The 16,906-nt window shown below is 43.1% G+C and overlaps 1 protein-coding gene across 5 annotated transcripts in view; it reads left to right on the forward strand.

Annotated features, from left to right (window-relative positions):
* RGS6 (regulator of G protein signaling 6) overlaps positions 1-16,906 on the forward strand; it is a 560,209-nt gene that overhangs the window by 14,410 nt on the left and 528,893 nt on the right. For all 5 annotated transcript variants that reach the window (XM_047795885.1, XM_047795886.1, XM_047795883.1 and 2 more), the window contains exon 2: positions 14,100-14,203. In XM_047795885.1, coding sequence (XP_047651841.1) covers positions 14,120-14,203 — 84 coding nt within the window. In that variant the 5' untranslated portion in view covers positions 14,100-14,119. The remainder of the gene's footprint in view (positions 1-14,099; positions 14,204-16,906) is intronic.

Raw genomic sequence — 16,906 nt, forward strand, 5'->3', positions numbered from 1 at the left:
ATCCTTAGCTATTTGCATTACTATAAATATTTAAAAAATCGTCTTTTGATGGAATTTTGACTGCACGAAACCCCTAACCCAAATTGGGAGTAAATTAATATCTTTAGAATGTCGACTGTTTCATTTTAATAATGCAGTGTATCCCCTTCATTTATTTAGAGCTTTCATTTCTTGTAGTGTTTTGCATTTCTGTGTTGTAAACACATCACACATCTTTCTTTAGAAATAATCCTTGTGTTTGAAGGTATTTGTTGCTATGATAAATGGTATTTTTTAAAAACAGCGTTTTCTGATTGTTTGTTGTGGGCATATAGAAAATAAACTTGACTTTTATATATTGACCTTGTATCCAATGACTTTGCTAAATTCACTTGTTAATCCTGTATGTCTAATAGGTGTATTATGATGGGTTTCCCATGTATACAGTCAGATTACCTGCAAAAAAAAGTTTTTACTTTTTCCTTTGCAATCCCAGCGCCTTTTAGTTCTTTTTCTTGCCCACTGCATCGGCTGAGACCTCTAATACAGTGGTGAGTAGAAATGGTCAGAGTGCGCATCCTTGTCTCATTCCTAATCTCTGTGGGAAAGTTTTCAGAGAGTCAGTCTATGTGTTTTTAAAATACCCCTCATCAAATGAAGCAAGTTCCCTTACATTTGGAATTTTCCCCATGTATTTTCATGAGCAGATGTTTTATTTGACAAGATACCTTAAGGGGTTATTGCATAGAATGTCCACGTCCCTCTGCACTTCCCTTTTTCTTTTGGGTCATGGCCCCATAGGTCCTCCTTGCCTCAGGAGATCTTTCAAAATTTTACCAACTTTTCTAGTTCTCGAGGGTTGTTGTAAGGTAGACCTTCATTGTGGGGGAATGGTACATTCGACTTGTACTATTTTTTTTTTTTTGTCTTTTTGCTATTTCCTGGGCCACTCCTGGGGCATATGGAGGTTCCCAGGCTAGGGGTCGAATCAGAGCTGCAGCTGCTGGCCTACGCCAGAGCCACAGCAACGCGGGATCTGAGCTGCGTCTGCAACCTACACCACAGCTCATGGCAATGCCAGATCCTTAACCTGGTGAGCAAGGGCAGGGATTGAACTCTCAACCTCGTGGTTCCTAGTCGGATTCGTTAACCACTGAGCCACGGCAGGAACTCCTCGACTTGTACTATTTTTGTCTTCTATCTACATAATATGAGTAAAACTGTAAAACAGATCCTCAGGAACCCATTCAGTTGTTCCTTCTATGACCTATATTGCTCCTGCCTGGTGAGCTTTATGAACAGATCCTTCTTTTGTGAAGTCTTGCTGTCTCCAGAACGGGACAGCCTACTACGGTGACCCCAAGTCTAGGGATACATAAAAGAGCTGGACCCCGTACTTCTTTATTTCTTTATTTTTTAACTCCTCCCACAAGTTTTATTTTATTTATTTATTTATTTTGGAACCCCTGCTTTTTGTTTTTCTTAATTGTTATTCCCCAATAAATTTTTTTTTTTCTCCTACTGTACAGCGTGGTGACCCAGTTAAACATACATGTATACTTTTCTCTTTTCTCATGGACCCTGTATTTAAAGGCCTCGTTTTACCTAGACAGGTAAAGATACTGATTTTATCTGTTCTTCAAATTTTAAAGAGAAAAGTAAAATCCCGAGGAATAAAAGTGACATTCTCTTTTAAAAAACGCCAATAGGACGGCTTTTCATCTTGGGTCCCCTGAGAGCGCCTCATCCTCTTCAGCTCATAGTCATCTCCTTCTCGTGCATAGAAATCGGCAAAGCTTCTCTGTCACTCCTACCTCTTCTCTAGCCATCATTCGCTCTTTCATGTGAAGGGAGAGAATAATAAAATGTTATTTCTGCCGTCCCTAGAGGCAGTAGTATTAGTCAGTGGTATTAGACGTTATAATTATAGAACCCATACTTATAAAATGTAAGTCCTCTCCCATGAGAGGACAGACCCTTGGCATCTGAAGACCTGAGGTTTCATGCTGGCGCTGTTACTGACCAGGGAGGATGATAACATTAGAATATAACTCTTTCTCCCAGGCCTGGGTTTCAGCCTCTGAAAAATTAAGTGATTGGCCTTGTCCAGGGAACAGCCCAATTTTTGTGCAAAGGATCAAAGAGTAAATACTTTGAGCTTTGTGGTCAAACAGAGGCCACATGGTCTCTGTTACAACTACTCAGCTCTGCCATTGTCGTAGGAAGCAGCCAAGGCAATAAAGTAAACAGATAGGCATTTATTAGTAAAACTTTGTTTCTGGACACAGAAATTTGATTTTTATGCAGTGTTCATGAGTCCTAAAATATGGTTCTTCTTTTAACTTTTTTCAACCATCTAAAAAGGTAAAAACTATTCTTGGCTTACAGACCATACAGCAACAGGCTGCAGGCTAGACTTGTCTCATGGGCCTTAGTTTGTTAATCCTTGAACTAACCCTTGATTGTCAAGGGCTATTCCAGGGCTCTGTGTTAGGCATTGATGTGATAATCTTTTTGAAAATATTTTTTCTGTCCCATGAGCATTGTTCAACAGAGTCCTATTCCTTTCTCTTAGATCAATTTAGAATAAGAAAATAAAAGATTTTCTTTGCTTTACTTCTTCCCCAATGCTTGCTCTTATGGTACGTCCAAGTTTCTGACCGCTATAATTTTCCTCTGCCTGAAGAACTTCTAGCATTTCTTGCAGGGCAAGTCATATAGTGATGAACTTACTCCGTATTTATTTGTCTGAGAAAATTTATTTTTCCTGCACTTTTGAAGGATCGTTTCACTAGATGTAGAATTCTAGGTGAGTATTTTTTTCTTTCAACATTTTAATTATTTATGCCATTCTCTCCCTTATATGATTTCTGATGACAAGCCCCCTATAATTCTTTTTTTTTGTCTTTTTGTCTTTTTTTTTTGTTGTTGTTGTTGTTGTTGTTGCTATTTCTTGGGCCGCTCCCGCGGAATATGGAGGTTCCCAGGCTAGGGGTTGAATCGGAGCTGTAGCCACAGACCTACGCCAGAGCCACAGCAGCGCGGGATCCGAGCCGCATCTGTAACCTACACCACAGCTCACGGCAACGCCGGATCGTTAACCCACTGAGCAAGGGCAGGGACCGAACCCGCAACCTCATGGTTCCTAGTCGGATTCGTTAACCACTGCGCCACGACGGGAACTCCATCCCTATAATTCTTATCCTTGTTCTTCCATTGGTAAGGTTCCCCCCCCTCTAGTTTTCTTTCAAGATTTTCTCTTTGTCTTTGATTTTCTGAAGTTTGAATATGATGTATCTAGGTGTATTATTTTATTTTTTAATGTATTCTGATTAGTGTTCTGTGATCTTTCTGGATCTGTGGTTTAGTGTAGGTCATTAACTTTGGAAGATTCACAGTCATTATTCCTTCAAAGATTTCTTCTCCTTTTTCTTTCTTTCTTTTTTTTTTTTTTTTTTAGGGCCACACCCACGGCATGTGTATTTTCCCAGGCTAGGGGTCTAATCAGAGCTGTAGCCACTGGCCTACACCACAGCCACAGCAACGTGGGATCCAAGCCACGTCTGCGACCTACACCACAGCTCACAACAACGCTGGATCCTTAACCCATTGAGCAAGGCCAGGGATCAAACCTGCAACCTCCTGGTTCCTAGTCAGATTCATTTCCCCTGTGCCAAGATGGGAACTTCCTCTTCTCCTTTTTCTTTCTTTTCTTCCTGGTACCCCAATTATACCTATAGTATATCTTTTGATATTGTACCATAGTTTTTGGATGTTCTCTGTTCCATTAAAACAATTTTTTTTCAGTGTGGGAAGTTTCTATTACTCTCAAGCTCACTGAGTCTCCCCTGGCCATTTGGAGTCCACCAATGAACCCATAAAAGGCAATCTTCTTTCATTACAATGTTTCTGACTTTTAGCATTTCCTCTTTTAAGGAGTGTTTTTTAAAAAACAGTTTCTATTTCTCTGCTTTCATTACCATCTATATTTTCATAAGAAGCCTTAACATATTTAATTACAGTTATTTTAAACTTCCTGTCTTATAATTTCAACACCCGTGTCCTAGCTGAGTTTGGTTTTCGTAGCTGCTTGTCAATTTAGATTGCATTCTCTACTTGCCTCTTAGAATGGCTCATAATTTTTTGTTGAAAGCCAAACATGATGTATCAGTCAATAGGAACTGAACTGACTAGGACTTTTGTGTGCAGTTTTATTTAATTTGGCCAGGAGTTGGGCTGTGTGTAAGGTTTACTATAGTTGTTGGTGCCAGTAGCTTCAGATTCTCCTGGTGCTCTTGTTTTTACCTTCCCTCTTGAGTTAAGGTTTCCTTACATACTCCTCAGAGAAGGAGGGTCTTGTAGGTCTTCGAATCATAATCCACTGTTATTAGATTGGGACCTGTTGGTGTATAAGAAAGGAGCAATGTTCTTTCACCTTCCAAATAGGAGCGAAAGTGGGGCGACTTCCCTTTGGTAGATGTAGCAACGCTTCCCCTCTTGCAAATAGGGGGAAAGACCAAGAACATGAGGGCTTAGATGCGGATGTCTCAAGATGAGGGACTTACTTTCTGCTGGCTTCCATTTCTTCAATGGATTTTGAATGAGCCCATCCACCAAGATCGTGTGCGGAGACGTTATGTGCTAGCCAACTCAGAAAGGCAGAAAGCAAGCTTGGCAGGAAAACCGTTCAGGTTTGGTGGGCAGTATTGACTAACTCATTAAAGTTTGTGCTCAAGAATTGACAATGCGGCTCTTCAGCCTAGTTGTGTGATTTCCTCCCCACCCTGGAGTATCCTCCTGCTCAGATCTGAGCCTGGATGTTCAGATATTGGGTGGCTACCGTGTGGCGGAGAGTTGAGGTCCATTGGTGTTGAAGTTTTGTTGGGAAAAGGGACACAGGAAGGGGAGGTCAGGGCGTTGAAGATATTTGCAAGGGAAGGATGATGCGTGATTGTAATGGTGCAGCCAGGGAGAGAAGCAAGTGGAGGCAGAGCGAGGAGCAGGAAGGGAGAGGATAGAAGGTGTGGTTGAAATGGACTGAATGTTTAAGTTTGAAGAATGTTTGTAGTGAAAGAAGAGTAGTTGATCTGGAAGGAAGGACAGTGGACAGAGTGCACCTTCTCTGTCTTGGACTTCGAGGTGGGACAGTCACCAGGGATGGCGAGGGTCAGCATATGACTATGTGAGATGGTGGCTGAGGAGAAGGGATAAAAGAAAAGAGTTCAGACGAGGGAAGAAAAGGGCAGAGAAACCGGCTTCGATTCTAATGCCAAGGGTTGGAGAAACCCTCTGAGATCTGGAAGCTGGAATCTTCAGAAAATGAAAAGGTTGAACAGGAAATAGCGGTGAGGATGGGTAGGCAGTGGCATAGCCAGATGGTCCGAGTGTCACAAGGGCAGGAGTTCAGTAGGAAGATGGGAGGGAAATCATTTGAAGCAGCAGTGCAGAACCAGGAGGAGGCTTACCTTCCTTTCTGGTCTTGAGACAGATGGGATGAGGACAGCGAGGCTCCAGAGGAGGGAGTGTCCTTGGGGGAAGCCAGGTTTCCATGAAGGTCATAGAAGGTCAAAGTTCAGAGAGGAGGTGAGCGGCCATAATAGGCATATTGTTTACAGAGGAAGAGCTCAAGAGGCAGGAGGAGTCAGTGAGGAGTTGGCAGGGTCTGAGATGTCCAGGGCAGTGTGGAGTTCAGAGCCCTGGTAAGAGAGGATGCCCTGTGAACTTGACTTTGAGCACCCGCTGCAGTAACAGGACTGTGGGGCATGTCTGTTACATGGCCAAGCACATCCTTTTATGTGAAGAACTTTCCACTTCTCCCTCCCAGCTTAATTTTTTAGGACTTTGTTTAATATTTTTCCTTTCTTTTCTTTTTCTTTTCTTTTTTTTTTTTTGCTTTTTAGGGTCACATCTGTGGCATATGGAGGTTCCCAGGCTAGGGGTCGAATTGGAGCTGCAGCTGCCGGCCTACACCACAGTCACATCAATCCAGGATCCAAGCCGTGTCTGCGATCTACACCATAGCTCACGGCAACGGCAGATCCCCAACCGACTGAGTGAGGCCAGGGATGGAATCCACGACCTCATGGTTCCTAGTTGGATTTGTTTCCACTGTGCCATGATGGGAACTGCTAATATTTTTCTTTATAAGCAGCTTTGGTAGATGAGTTTGTTTAGGCTGTCAGGCAGCTGAACAACTAAGGGAGGACTGAATTTATTTTTATGCTTTCAGATAGGATTAGTATGGGGAAGTCAACTTCACTGATTCACTAGGAAGAAGGAAAGAACCACTAGTTAGTTGAGAAGCCACCATGTATCCACTGTACTATGTACCAGAAGGTCCTACTACTAAGTATGCTCTAATTAGTATATAGGTGCTAAATTTTGTACATTTAAGTATATACTTAAATTGTGTATGTTTACAAAATTTTGTTTTATAGCCTTTATATAGGTGATTTCACTGGAGACCAAGCTGACCTGTTGGGAAGTCTATGGGCATTGCAGTCAGTCCTGGATTTGAATTCTAGTTTCTTGGGTGACAAGCTGTTTGACTTTGGGCAAGTTCTTGAGCTGTTCTCGAACCTATGTTCTCGAGCTGCATTTTTCTCCTCCATAGAGTGGGAATGGTAACACCCATCTGTTGGAGTTGCTGTGTGGCATTTTCCAGGTGATTCCAATGAGCAGGCAAGACTGAGAACCACTGGGAAAGGTCATGTGTATTGGTTCCATTTTATGGATGAGGCAACCAAGGCTCAGAGAGGCTAAATAAGCATAGCAACAAGTTGTTCATGGTCACGCCGCTCTTAGGACTGAGAGACGGTTCTTTGACCCCCAGGATCCTGGCTTTATCCATGACAGTGGTTTCGGGTCAAATGAAAGGGAAGTGAAAGGAGCCCCACCTCAGCATCACTGTCCAGTTGGCAGTGAGGGGTGGGAGGAAGGGGTCAGGCGAAGAGAAGGCAGACTCTGTGGAATCTGGGTCACTGGTCCCCCAACCTGACTGTGCTTCCAAATCACCTGGGGGATGCTCCGGTGAAAACCTCCAGGGACCGTACCAGGCCTCCTGGATCAGAATTTTTGGAGCATGGGGACCTGGAGCCTCTATCTTTAGAATCTTCCCCAGGGGGCTCCAAGGCCAATAGTCTGGTTCGGGTCCTTGGACCAGCTTTTGGGAACCCTTGAATTTTAACCAAAGTCCTAAAATGATCAAGTGGTTACTATCCAGCAAAATACAGGGATGCCTGGCATTCAGCAAAACGGGTCCCTGGGGGGTTGAGCTCTAGCACCGTGTTTTCAGCTTGTTGTTGTAGCACCTGAAGCAGTCGTGGAGTGTCTGAACTTTGAGGATAGAGGAGACATCAAGTTGGCAGACTCTGCAGTAGAGTGTGTTCTTTAGAGCTGCTGTGCTTCCTTCTCCCCGCTTGAGGACCCTGCCCACTCCGTCAGATTAGAGCCATATAAACAAGCTGGCCCTACGGAGCTAGCACACATCTTATACATTGTTTTTCTTTTCTGAAATGCTTAACATTGCTGATGTCAGAAAAAAATCCACCAGGTTTTAATGGACTGAGGCAAACAGTGTGAATTGGATATCCCCTGGGGGAGAGGAAAGAACATCAACAGGAATGCTTATTTGGCAGCAGAGATACTCAGACTGTGTGGGTACCTCTCCTACCAGGTATTTCCCTGAATAGGGTTTTGAGGGCTGGGCACCAGGAGTGGCAGGTGTCATGCGTAGGGCTTTTAGTTGTGTGCGATGCTGGTTTTAGTGGTTGTGGTGTAATCGCAGTGGTCGGCCATTTAGTAATGAGATCACCCGAGAAGCTGGTGAAACAGCTGCTGGTTCAGTCTCAGATGCACCGAGTTGGAATACCTGAGGCAGGGGAGGGGTTTCTCCAATGATCCCAACGTCAATGGCCTGGGAACTTCACTTGGCCAAATACTGGCCAGAAACAGGACTGTTAGCTGGTTGCTACTTTCATTCTGTGCCAAGGAAATTCATTCTTGTTTTATTCCTTCTTCAAAAGCAATCCTGCAAGGTAGAGGGTTCTCTGCTTCCAGGTGATGAGCTGGAAGTTAGGGCGGAGGAGTCAGTTGCCAAAGGCCACACAGCAAGCGGCCTGGGTGTGGCCGAAACTGAGATGTGATTTGAGGTCTGACGTCAGAGCCCCTTCCTTGTCCACATCATTGAAGTCCTTCCACCCTCCCAGCTCAGTATCATTACCCGCTGGGCCCTAGGCTTTGCTTGCTCCAGAGAGGCCACCATTCCCAAGGAAAAACAGCTGGCATTTGTTGTAGCTGAAACTACAAATGCAATGCAAGTTTGGAGTGAATTGCTGAAAGTCTTGATTTGCAAAAGGTTTACTAATCAGAGTTTGAGTCATAGAGGCGCAGTTGTTCTGTTCTTCACAGGGTCTCTCCTCGCTATACTTTCCACCCACCCCCCATATTCCTTCTGATCTAAATTGCTCATGAATTCCAAAAATGGATTCCTGAGTTCAGGGCTGGCCCCTATCAGTAAACTCTGGGGAAGACCTTCATGTGTAATTCCATCCACAGGTCCTTATTTGTTGAGCAGTTGTTATGGCTCGTTATCCAGATGAATTTCCAGGAGGAGTACACTGCATCTCAGTGAAATCTTACCAGTTCTGTCATTCATTAAAAATACTCGAGTACCTTCCAGGTGCCTGTCATAGAGGGGTGACTCCCCACCAACCAAGACCGCCCGTGCAGACTCCTCTACCAAAGTGGCTTTCTGGTAGAGGAGATCCTGATAAACAAGTGAGCAAAGTCATGTGAATTCAGATGGGTGCCGCTCCCTGTTCTTTCACTCTCTGTATTTGGCTCCCACCTAATCTCCTTGCGATCACATCATTGTCATGGTTTTCTTTTCCCGGGTGTCCAGCACTTCTGCGGCTTGAGAGGTCCATGCCTGTGCTGTGACCCAGGCTGAAATGGCCTCTTCTCCCTCCCCAGACTCCCACTCATCCTTCTGCTCTGATCTTCGTTGCCACCTTTTCCTGCCCTGTGCTGTCCTAACTGAGCACAGTATCTTGATTTTTTTGGACATGTCTGTCACCCCTCCTGAACTCTGAAGAGTTTCAAGAGGAAGCATCTGTGTCTCCTTTATCTTTCTATCTCCGAGACTTGGCTTCGGGCCATTGGATCCTCAGTGTGTTTGCACCAAGCGTGAATGTTGAGTCCCACGGCCCCTCGTGGTGGGGGGTGGTTTTACATGAACTGCTTCATGGGGAGGGATGCCGAGTCTCCCGGGGGATCCAGCAGTTTGGTGACTCTGAGAAGTTCAGCAGGAATGTCATCGTGAATGGAGGAGTTGAACGGTAGGGATGGAGGAGAGGCAGCATGGAACATTCTGGTGAGTCTTTGAAGATAAGTTAGAAATGTGAAGTTCTGAGCTTTTAGGTTGGAGCTGGAGGGAATACTAGGGATGTTTAGCTAATGTCCAGGTGGGGTCCAGAGAAGCTGTGGCTTGACCTGGTTGCACATCATGGGGGCAGGGATCCAGGCTTCTCAGTTCGGAGGGCTTTCCACCACACTGAGCCTGTGGGCTGTGACAGGTGAGGAAACAAAGGCACAGAGGTGAAGTAACTTGCCTGAGATCACACAGTCAGTGGCGGAGCCTGGATTCAGACAAGATCTTGCCAGTGACAGAGGCCAACTTGTGACCCATAAGCTGTCATGTCTCTTCTTGGAGGTTATGGAATGTGTGATTGTAACACCTTTGCGTTTTTTCTTTGTTAGTTGTAAGCCATCATAGGAAAATAATATTACTAACGTGTTTTCTTTCTACTGAAATGTACTTCTGTGTTTTCAGAAAAACAATACATTTTTCAACTATGAGAAGTCCTCAAAGTATTTACTTTGTGTATATACATGTACATATCAGTAACATTAAAAAGGTTTTTTATTTTTCTCAGCCGCTGAATTGAAAATACCCCTACTTCATTTTTGTTGTGCTTCATTTAAAAAGAAGTTTTTATAGTATATTGTAATGAATGAAAATCTAGTCCTTTAATTTTGGGAACCCCAGCTCTGTAGTTAATGATTTAATTAGAACATCCTTACCTGTGTAGGTTTCACATCTTATACTCTCTAACATCTGCTGACGTATAGGCTAGAAAGTGGTTACAGCGCTATTTTAGAAATGATTCTTCCTAGACACAGGAAAGTTAAAGGACCTGTCTGAATTTCAAAAATGAATTGATAGAGGAACCCAAAATAGAAGCTTTTCTACTACATATTAGACTCACTAAATTTCCAGACCTGGATGCTATCTGTATTCACTGAGCAATCTGAAGTTCAGACCCTGGGATGCCAGCCGCTTCTAACACACAGGAATGTTGCCCTGGGGGGTGGAGGGGGGGCCAGGGCAAGGAGGAGGGGGGCTGACATGATTGTTTCTAGGTCGTTTCTAACCTTGCCATTATTCCACGGTTTCCTGGGTGGAGGATAATATGCGCAGTAAAGTGAAAGTGTTTGTTTTAAAATAAAGCAACAGAAACCCCAGATGGCTCTGTGAGGTAAAGGAAACACATAAATGGACTCAGTTTTGGTTTCTCATGTTCTGTCGTATTCTGTGTTCAGGCAAAAGAGTAGGTAAATCAGTAGTTTTTTTAAAAATACAACAGTGTATTTTTCATTTAACTTTAAAAACTACTGATTAGAATAATCATCAGAGTTTCCATGTAGTACAGTATTCATAGAAATACCGATCACAGTGGGTAGAGATCATAGAATGATGTTCTTTATCTCTGCTTGTTAATCAAACTTAAAAAAAAATTTTAAGGCCACACCTGCAGCATATTGAAGCTCCTGCGCCAGGGATTGAATCTGAGCTGGAGCTGTGACCTATGCTGCAGCTGTGGCAACTGCCAGATCCTTTAATCCCCTGCACCAGGGTGGGAATCAAATCCATGCCTCCACAGCCACCTGAGCCACTGCAGTGGGATTCTTTTTTTTTTTTTTTTTTTTTTGCCATTTCTTGGGCTGCTCCCGTGGCATATGGAGGTTCCCAGGCTAGGGGTCGAATCGGAGCTGTAGCTGCCAGCCTACGCCAGAGCCACAGCAATGCAGGATCTGAGCCGCGTCTGCAACCTACACCACAGCTCACGGCAACGCCGGATCGTTAACCCACTGAGCAAGGGCAGGGATCAAACCAGCAACCTCATGGTTCCTAGTCGGATTCGTTAATCACTGCGCCACGATGGGAACTCCCTGCAGTGGGATTCTTAACCCACTGTGCCACAGCAGGAACTCCTCTGCTTGTTTTGTAACTTTTCAAATGCATCCTCGGAGTTCCCTGGTGGCTCAGTAGATTAAGGATCTGACATTGTCACAGCTCTGGCACGGGTTTGATCCCTGGCCCGGGAGCTTCTGCATGCTGCTGGCATGGCCAAAAAATAAAATAAAATACATCCTAATTCATAAATGATGAAGAAAGTAAGCAGCATTATTCAAATGGGATATTTGGGGCAATTAAATTCTTAGCATAAATTACAAATTCCTGTCTCTTCCCCATCTTCTGCCCAAATTTGTTTTTATGGAGTGACCTTTGGTACCAATTTATTTTATAATAAAATATTTCCTGAGTTTTTATTTTAAATTGAAATGGCCTTTTCTGTCAAGTATGGTATTTATAAAAGTTTCTTTGATGAAAAGCCTATGAATTTTGTACAAATAACCTAGTCAGGCTCTTAGATTAGTGATAACATTTGTATAGGACTTTTACGGCTTTATATAGTACTTTACCCTAGATTTATTTGACCCTTACCTATAAGTCCTCAGTGGAGTTCACATTTTACTGATGAGAGCAATGCAGGGGAAGGCAACTTGGCCTGATTCTGGGCATATAACAGGCATTCAGCACGTTTGCTTTCAAAGGAAATTAACAAGGAACACAACAGGTTATTTAACTTGTTCAAGGTCACCCAGCAATTAGTGCATCATACCAAGAATTGAACTTGCTTCTTTAATTCAGAAATTCCCTGTGCTGTTATTGTCTCACTGCTGTCCTTTCAGGCTGTTTAAAAGGCCAAATCCAGAGTTCCCACTGTGGCTCAGCAGGTTAAGGGCCTGACATTGTTTCTATGAGGATGGGGGTTCCATCCCTGGCCTGGCTCAGTGGGTTAAGGATCCAGCATTGCCACACGCTGGGGCATAGGTTGCAAATGCAGCTTGACTGCAGTGTTGTTGTGGCTGTGGGGTAGGCCGCAGCTGCAGCTCTGATTTGACCCCTGGCCCAGGAACTTCCATATGCCACGTAAAATTCATGTGACTTAAAATTAATCTTAACACATACGTTTCAGTGGCATTTAGCACGTTCACAGTGTTCTGTAGCCATCTCCTCTATCTGGGTCAAAAAGGTTATCATCCCTAAAGGAGACCCCCATATTCATCAAGCAGCCATTCTGTTCTCTCCTTCCCCCAGCTGCTGGTAACTATGAGTCTGCTCTCTGTTGCTGTAGATTTACCTATTCCATATATTTTATGTAAATGGAATTGTACAATATACAATTGTCTTAGACCATTTGGGCTGCTCTAATAGAATGTCATAGACTGGGTGGCTTACAAACAATAGAACTTTATTTCTCACAGTTCTAGAGACTGGGAAGTCCAAGATCAAGGCGTAAGCAGATCCGGTATCTGGTGAGAACTCACTTCTTGGTTCTTAGATGGCTTTCTTCTTCACTGTGTCCTCACAGGGTAGAAGGGAGATCTTTGGGATCTTGTTTATAAGGACATAAATCCTAGTCACCAGGGTTCTGCTCTCATGATCTAATCCTATCCCGCCTAATATCATCAAATTCGGGTTTAAGATTTCAATACAGACGTTTTAATGGGACGTAAATATTCAGTCCATAGCAGTGACCTTTTGTGTCTGGTTTCTTTTACTTAGAGTAATGTTTTCAAGGTTAATCTACGTTGTAGCATGTATCCGGACTTTATTGCTTTGTATGGCTGAATTATATTCCATTGTAGGGATAGACCATATTTTGTTTATCCTTCATTAATTGATGGACATTGAGTTGTTTTCATTTCTGGTGACTAGTGCTGCTATGAACATTTGTGTTCAAATACTACTTTGAATGCCTGCTTTTAGTTCTTAGGAGTAGAATTGCCAGGTTACGTGGCAAATTCTATGTTTAACTTTTTGAGGAACCGACAAACTATTTTCTTTCTTTTTTCTTTTTTGTCTTTTTGTCCTTTTAGGGCTACACTCGAGGCATATGGAGGTTCCCAGGCTAGGGGTCTAATCGGAGCTGTAGCTGCTGGCCTATACCACAGCCACAGCAATGCCAGGTCCAAGCCGCGTCTGTGACCTACACCACAGCTCACGGCAATGCCGGATCCTTAACCCACTGAGCGAGGCCAGGGATCGAACCCTCAACCTCATGGTTCCTAGTCGGTTCTGCTGGGCCACGACGGCAACTCCCGACAAACTATTTTCCATAGTGACCAACCCATTTTACATTCCTACCACAACAATGCACAAGGGTTCTGAGTTCCCTGTAACCTTGCCAATGATGGTAAACATCCTAGTGGGTATAAAGTGGTATCTCCTTGTGGTTTTGATTAACATCTCTTTGATAAAATATTCATATTTTAACGTGTGGAATTAATCATAAAATGGGCTGTGCTAATACAAAATCAGCATCAAAATGATTGGCTTCATCTGTCTCCAGGAGATTATTTAAGACTGGCACATGATCACCCCTAAGAGTGCGTGATTCTGGGCTGAAAATAAAGACGTTGCTTTGGAAGTAGAAGAGTGTATATAGATAAGCCTATATAGTAAGAATTATCCCTTACTTAAAAAAAAAAATACGACTTAAGAGGTTCCTGGTGGCTCAGCAGGTTAAGGATCCTGTGTTGTCTGCTGTGGCTCTGGTCTTGGCATGGGTTTGGTCCCTGGTCTGGGAACTTCTGCATGCTGTGGGTGTGGCCAAAAAACACTACTTAAATTAATGAGAAAAAAGAAAAAAGAAATTACATCGTGTTTTGTTTTCATGCCACCTGCCAAAATATACTTAGTTCTTTGCATTGCCAAGCTTTCTTTTTGTAATTCTTTCGTGTCTTAATGGTCTATTCATTTATTTTCGCAGGACAAGTGAAGACATCCAGCATGGCTCAGGGATCCGGGGATCAGAGAGCAGTGGGGATCGCTGACCCAGAGGAGAGTTCTCCAAATATGATAGTCTACCGCAAAGTAAGGCATCTGCTTAAATGCGGGGGGCGCTGCCTTGTGTGTATTTGGGCTCTGTGTAGGGTTGACTGATGGTTGACTGCTGGAGTCATGTTTATTGCCTGAACTCCCTTGACTGATACATGAATATCATTTTCTTCTCATATCCTCCAATTTTCCCATTAAACACTTCCTGGAAGTTAACTTTTGCCCTGCTTTGCATTGAACACTTGAAAAATATTATATGGATTAGTTTTCTTCAAACCAAAGGTGGCCTACACAATGCAGATAGACATGGCATTGTCCCTCTGCGGAAAGGCCTTAGTGTAACATTAGTTAATTGAATGCTCTTCAAAGCCATAGCACACACAAGATCTGCTCTAGGTGCTGTGGGGGACGGGGAGTGCAAAGGTATGTGTGGGTGAGATGTTTTACAGTTCTTGGAGACATAAGCTATACACGGATAACTGTTATAGAGTCTAAGCGTTAAAAATTCCCCAAAGAGAAGCGAGAGTAGAGTGTTACCTCGGCGGAAGGAGGGTGGGGGGAGACGATTACTTCCAGCCTCCCAGGTCTGGATTGGGCTGTGGAGGATGCGCCTTTGAACTCAGTTTTAAAGGATCCATAGGATTGCTTTATATGGAAAACAGAAGGAAAGAGCTATGTTCCAGGCCCCGAGATGCCTCCAGCAAAGGCAAAGAGCTGGAAAAAAGTGAAGGGCAAGCAGAACCTGTGAGCTTGGGCAGAGGATGAATTATGAGTAATTGGAGTAAATGGAGGTGAGATTTGGGGACGAAAGTCTGGATGGAGCCAGATTTTAGAATGTTGAGTCATAGGCAGTTGAATTTAATTTGAAATACTTTAGTGCCAGGAGATGTAAGATCAACATTTATTTGGAATTATGAGCCTTGCCCCGGGGTGCCAAGGGCACCGTGGAGGCTTTAGTGGGGGTGTTTCTGTTTATATGAGAAAGGTGAAGCGGACACGAATCTAGCAGGAAATGCCCCTCAGAAATGAGTGGGGCTGAGCAGAGCGATTCAAGGGTCTGAATTCACAATGACTTGAAAACAGAATGAATATAACATTAGAAGGTGAGTCACAGATGACTGAGTTTTTGACCTTGGGTAATAGAAACGCATCGGTGCTATTCATTCAAGTAGGAATATTTGGAAGAATATGTTTTAAAGGAAGGAAAGATGCACGTAAGGTTTTATTTGTGCATGTGTTGAATTTGAGAACCTAATTGCTGCTTCTTATATGTCTTTTTAATATTTGCAATGCAGTGAAAATCTAGCCTGACCACATCACATATTAATAAGGAAAATGTGTTCATGCTCATTCATTTCACTAAATATTTGAGTTGTCTGCTAGGTTCTGTGTATTCTGCAAGATTCTGTTCTGTCTATGTTAATCATATGCATAATGTTGAACTAGATATTCCTGGATGCTCAATATGGTGAATTTTTCTCTTCTCCTTGTGAAAATAGAACTCTCAAATGAATCTCACTTTTGGTACCAAATTCCTTAATCCTTTGCTTTGCAAAAGAATGCTTAGATAACCTATCTTTAAGAGAGATGCTTATCAATTATAGTAAAGAGAAAAGAGATTAATGGGGCCAACCAAGCCAGTGAGGCATACAGAATAATAGACATTTATTCACCTCCTAACCCACCTCAAGCTAGGAAACCCTGTGCCATCCTCATAGGAACATGGAATTTGGAGTGAAGACGCGGGTTACATTGCAACTCTGCCACTTCCTAGTGGTATGTCCTGGAATTGGTTATTTAACTTCTGTGACTCTCCGTTTCTTCATCTCTAAAAGGGGAAAAAAAAAGTGGGAGAAAGGATAGTACCTCATGGAGTTTACTGTGAAGATTCATTTGGATAAAGCACATAGAGCATTCTACCCTGCTGGGCATAGAGGTGGTCCATAAGAACGCTTCTTTTATCTTTCCCTCTTGTAGAGACGGTGACCCTTGGAGAGGAAATAAATTATGCAATGTATAAATGTTGGTGCTGTTAATAAGGGGACTAGAGTGCATTCATATAGTGCATTGCTTTCTAAGACACAGGAAAACAATGCACATATTTTTATGTTCTGCAGGAGATTTCAAATCAATGGATTATTAAAGGTTAATAGGAAATGCAAAGGTCATGGAATCCACACACCTTTGTGCAAGAAGGTTTGGGCTTATGTTGAAAGGAAAAACTTGCCACAGGTTTCTGCGATCTCGATTTTTTACTTTTTAGGTGATATCAGGGGACCCTTCATTGGATCTGTCCAATCTGTTAGAAAGAAAGGAGGCACACTTGTTGGCCAGGATGGGTCCAGGACTTGGAGTCATTGAAACCTCATTAACTCGACAAACTTAAGCCATAGTTGTGTTTGAAACAGGGGCTATTCACCTAGTTCTCTGTTGCAGACCAGACATTAGCTCAGACCAAGACTTACCTACCACAGGACACTGTCCCCGAGGTGTAGGCAAAGACTGAAACTTGAAACCGAGGTCGATTCAAAACATTTTCTATGGTTTCTATGGACGTCCTCTTATGTAATGATTTATTCAAGGTCGAAGTTAGAAAATCAAACCTTTTCCCAAGGTCTGCAACAAAAATTTACATTTAAAAAAATGTGCAAATAGCGCTTTCATTGTAATCGTCTTTCTCTGGCTCGTTGTTTCTGTCTCTTGTCAGATGTTTTCAGTGTGAAATTTTTGCTTGGACTG

This window comes from Phacochoerus africanus, chromosome 9 (genome assembly GCF_016906955.1).
Source record: "Phacochoerus africanus isolate WHEZ1 chromosome 9, ROS_Pafr_v1, whole genome shotgun sequence".
NCBI lineage: Eukaryota > Metazoa > Chordata > Mammalia > Artiodactyla > Suidae > Phacochoerus > Phacochoerus africanus.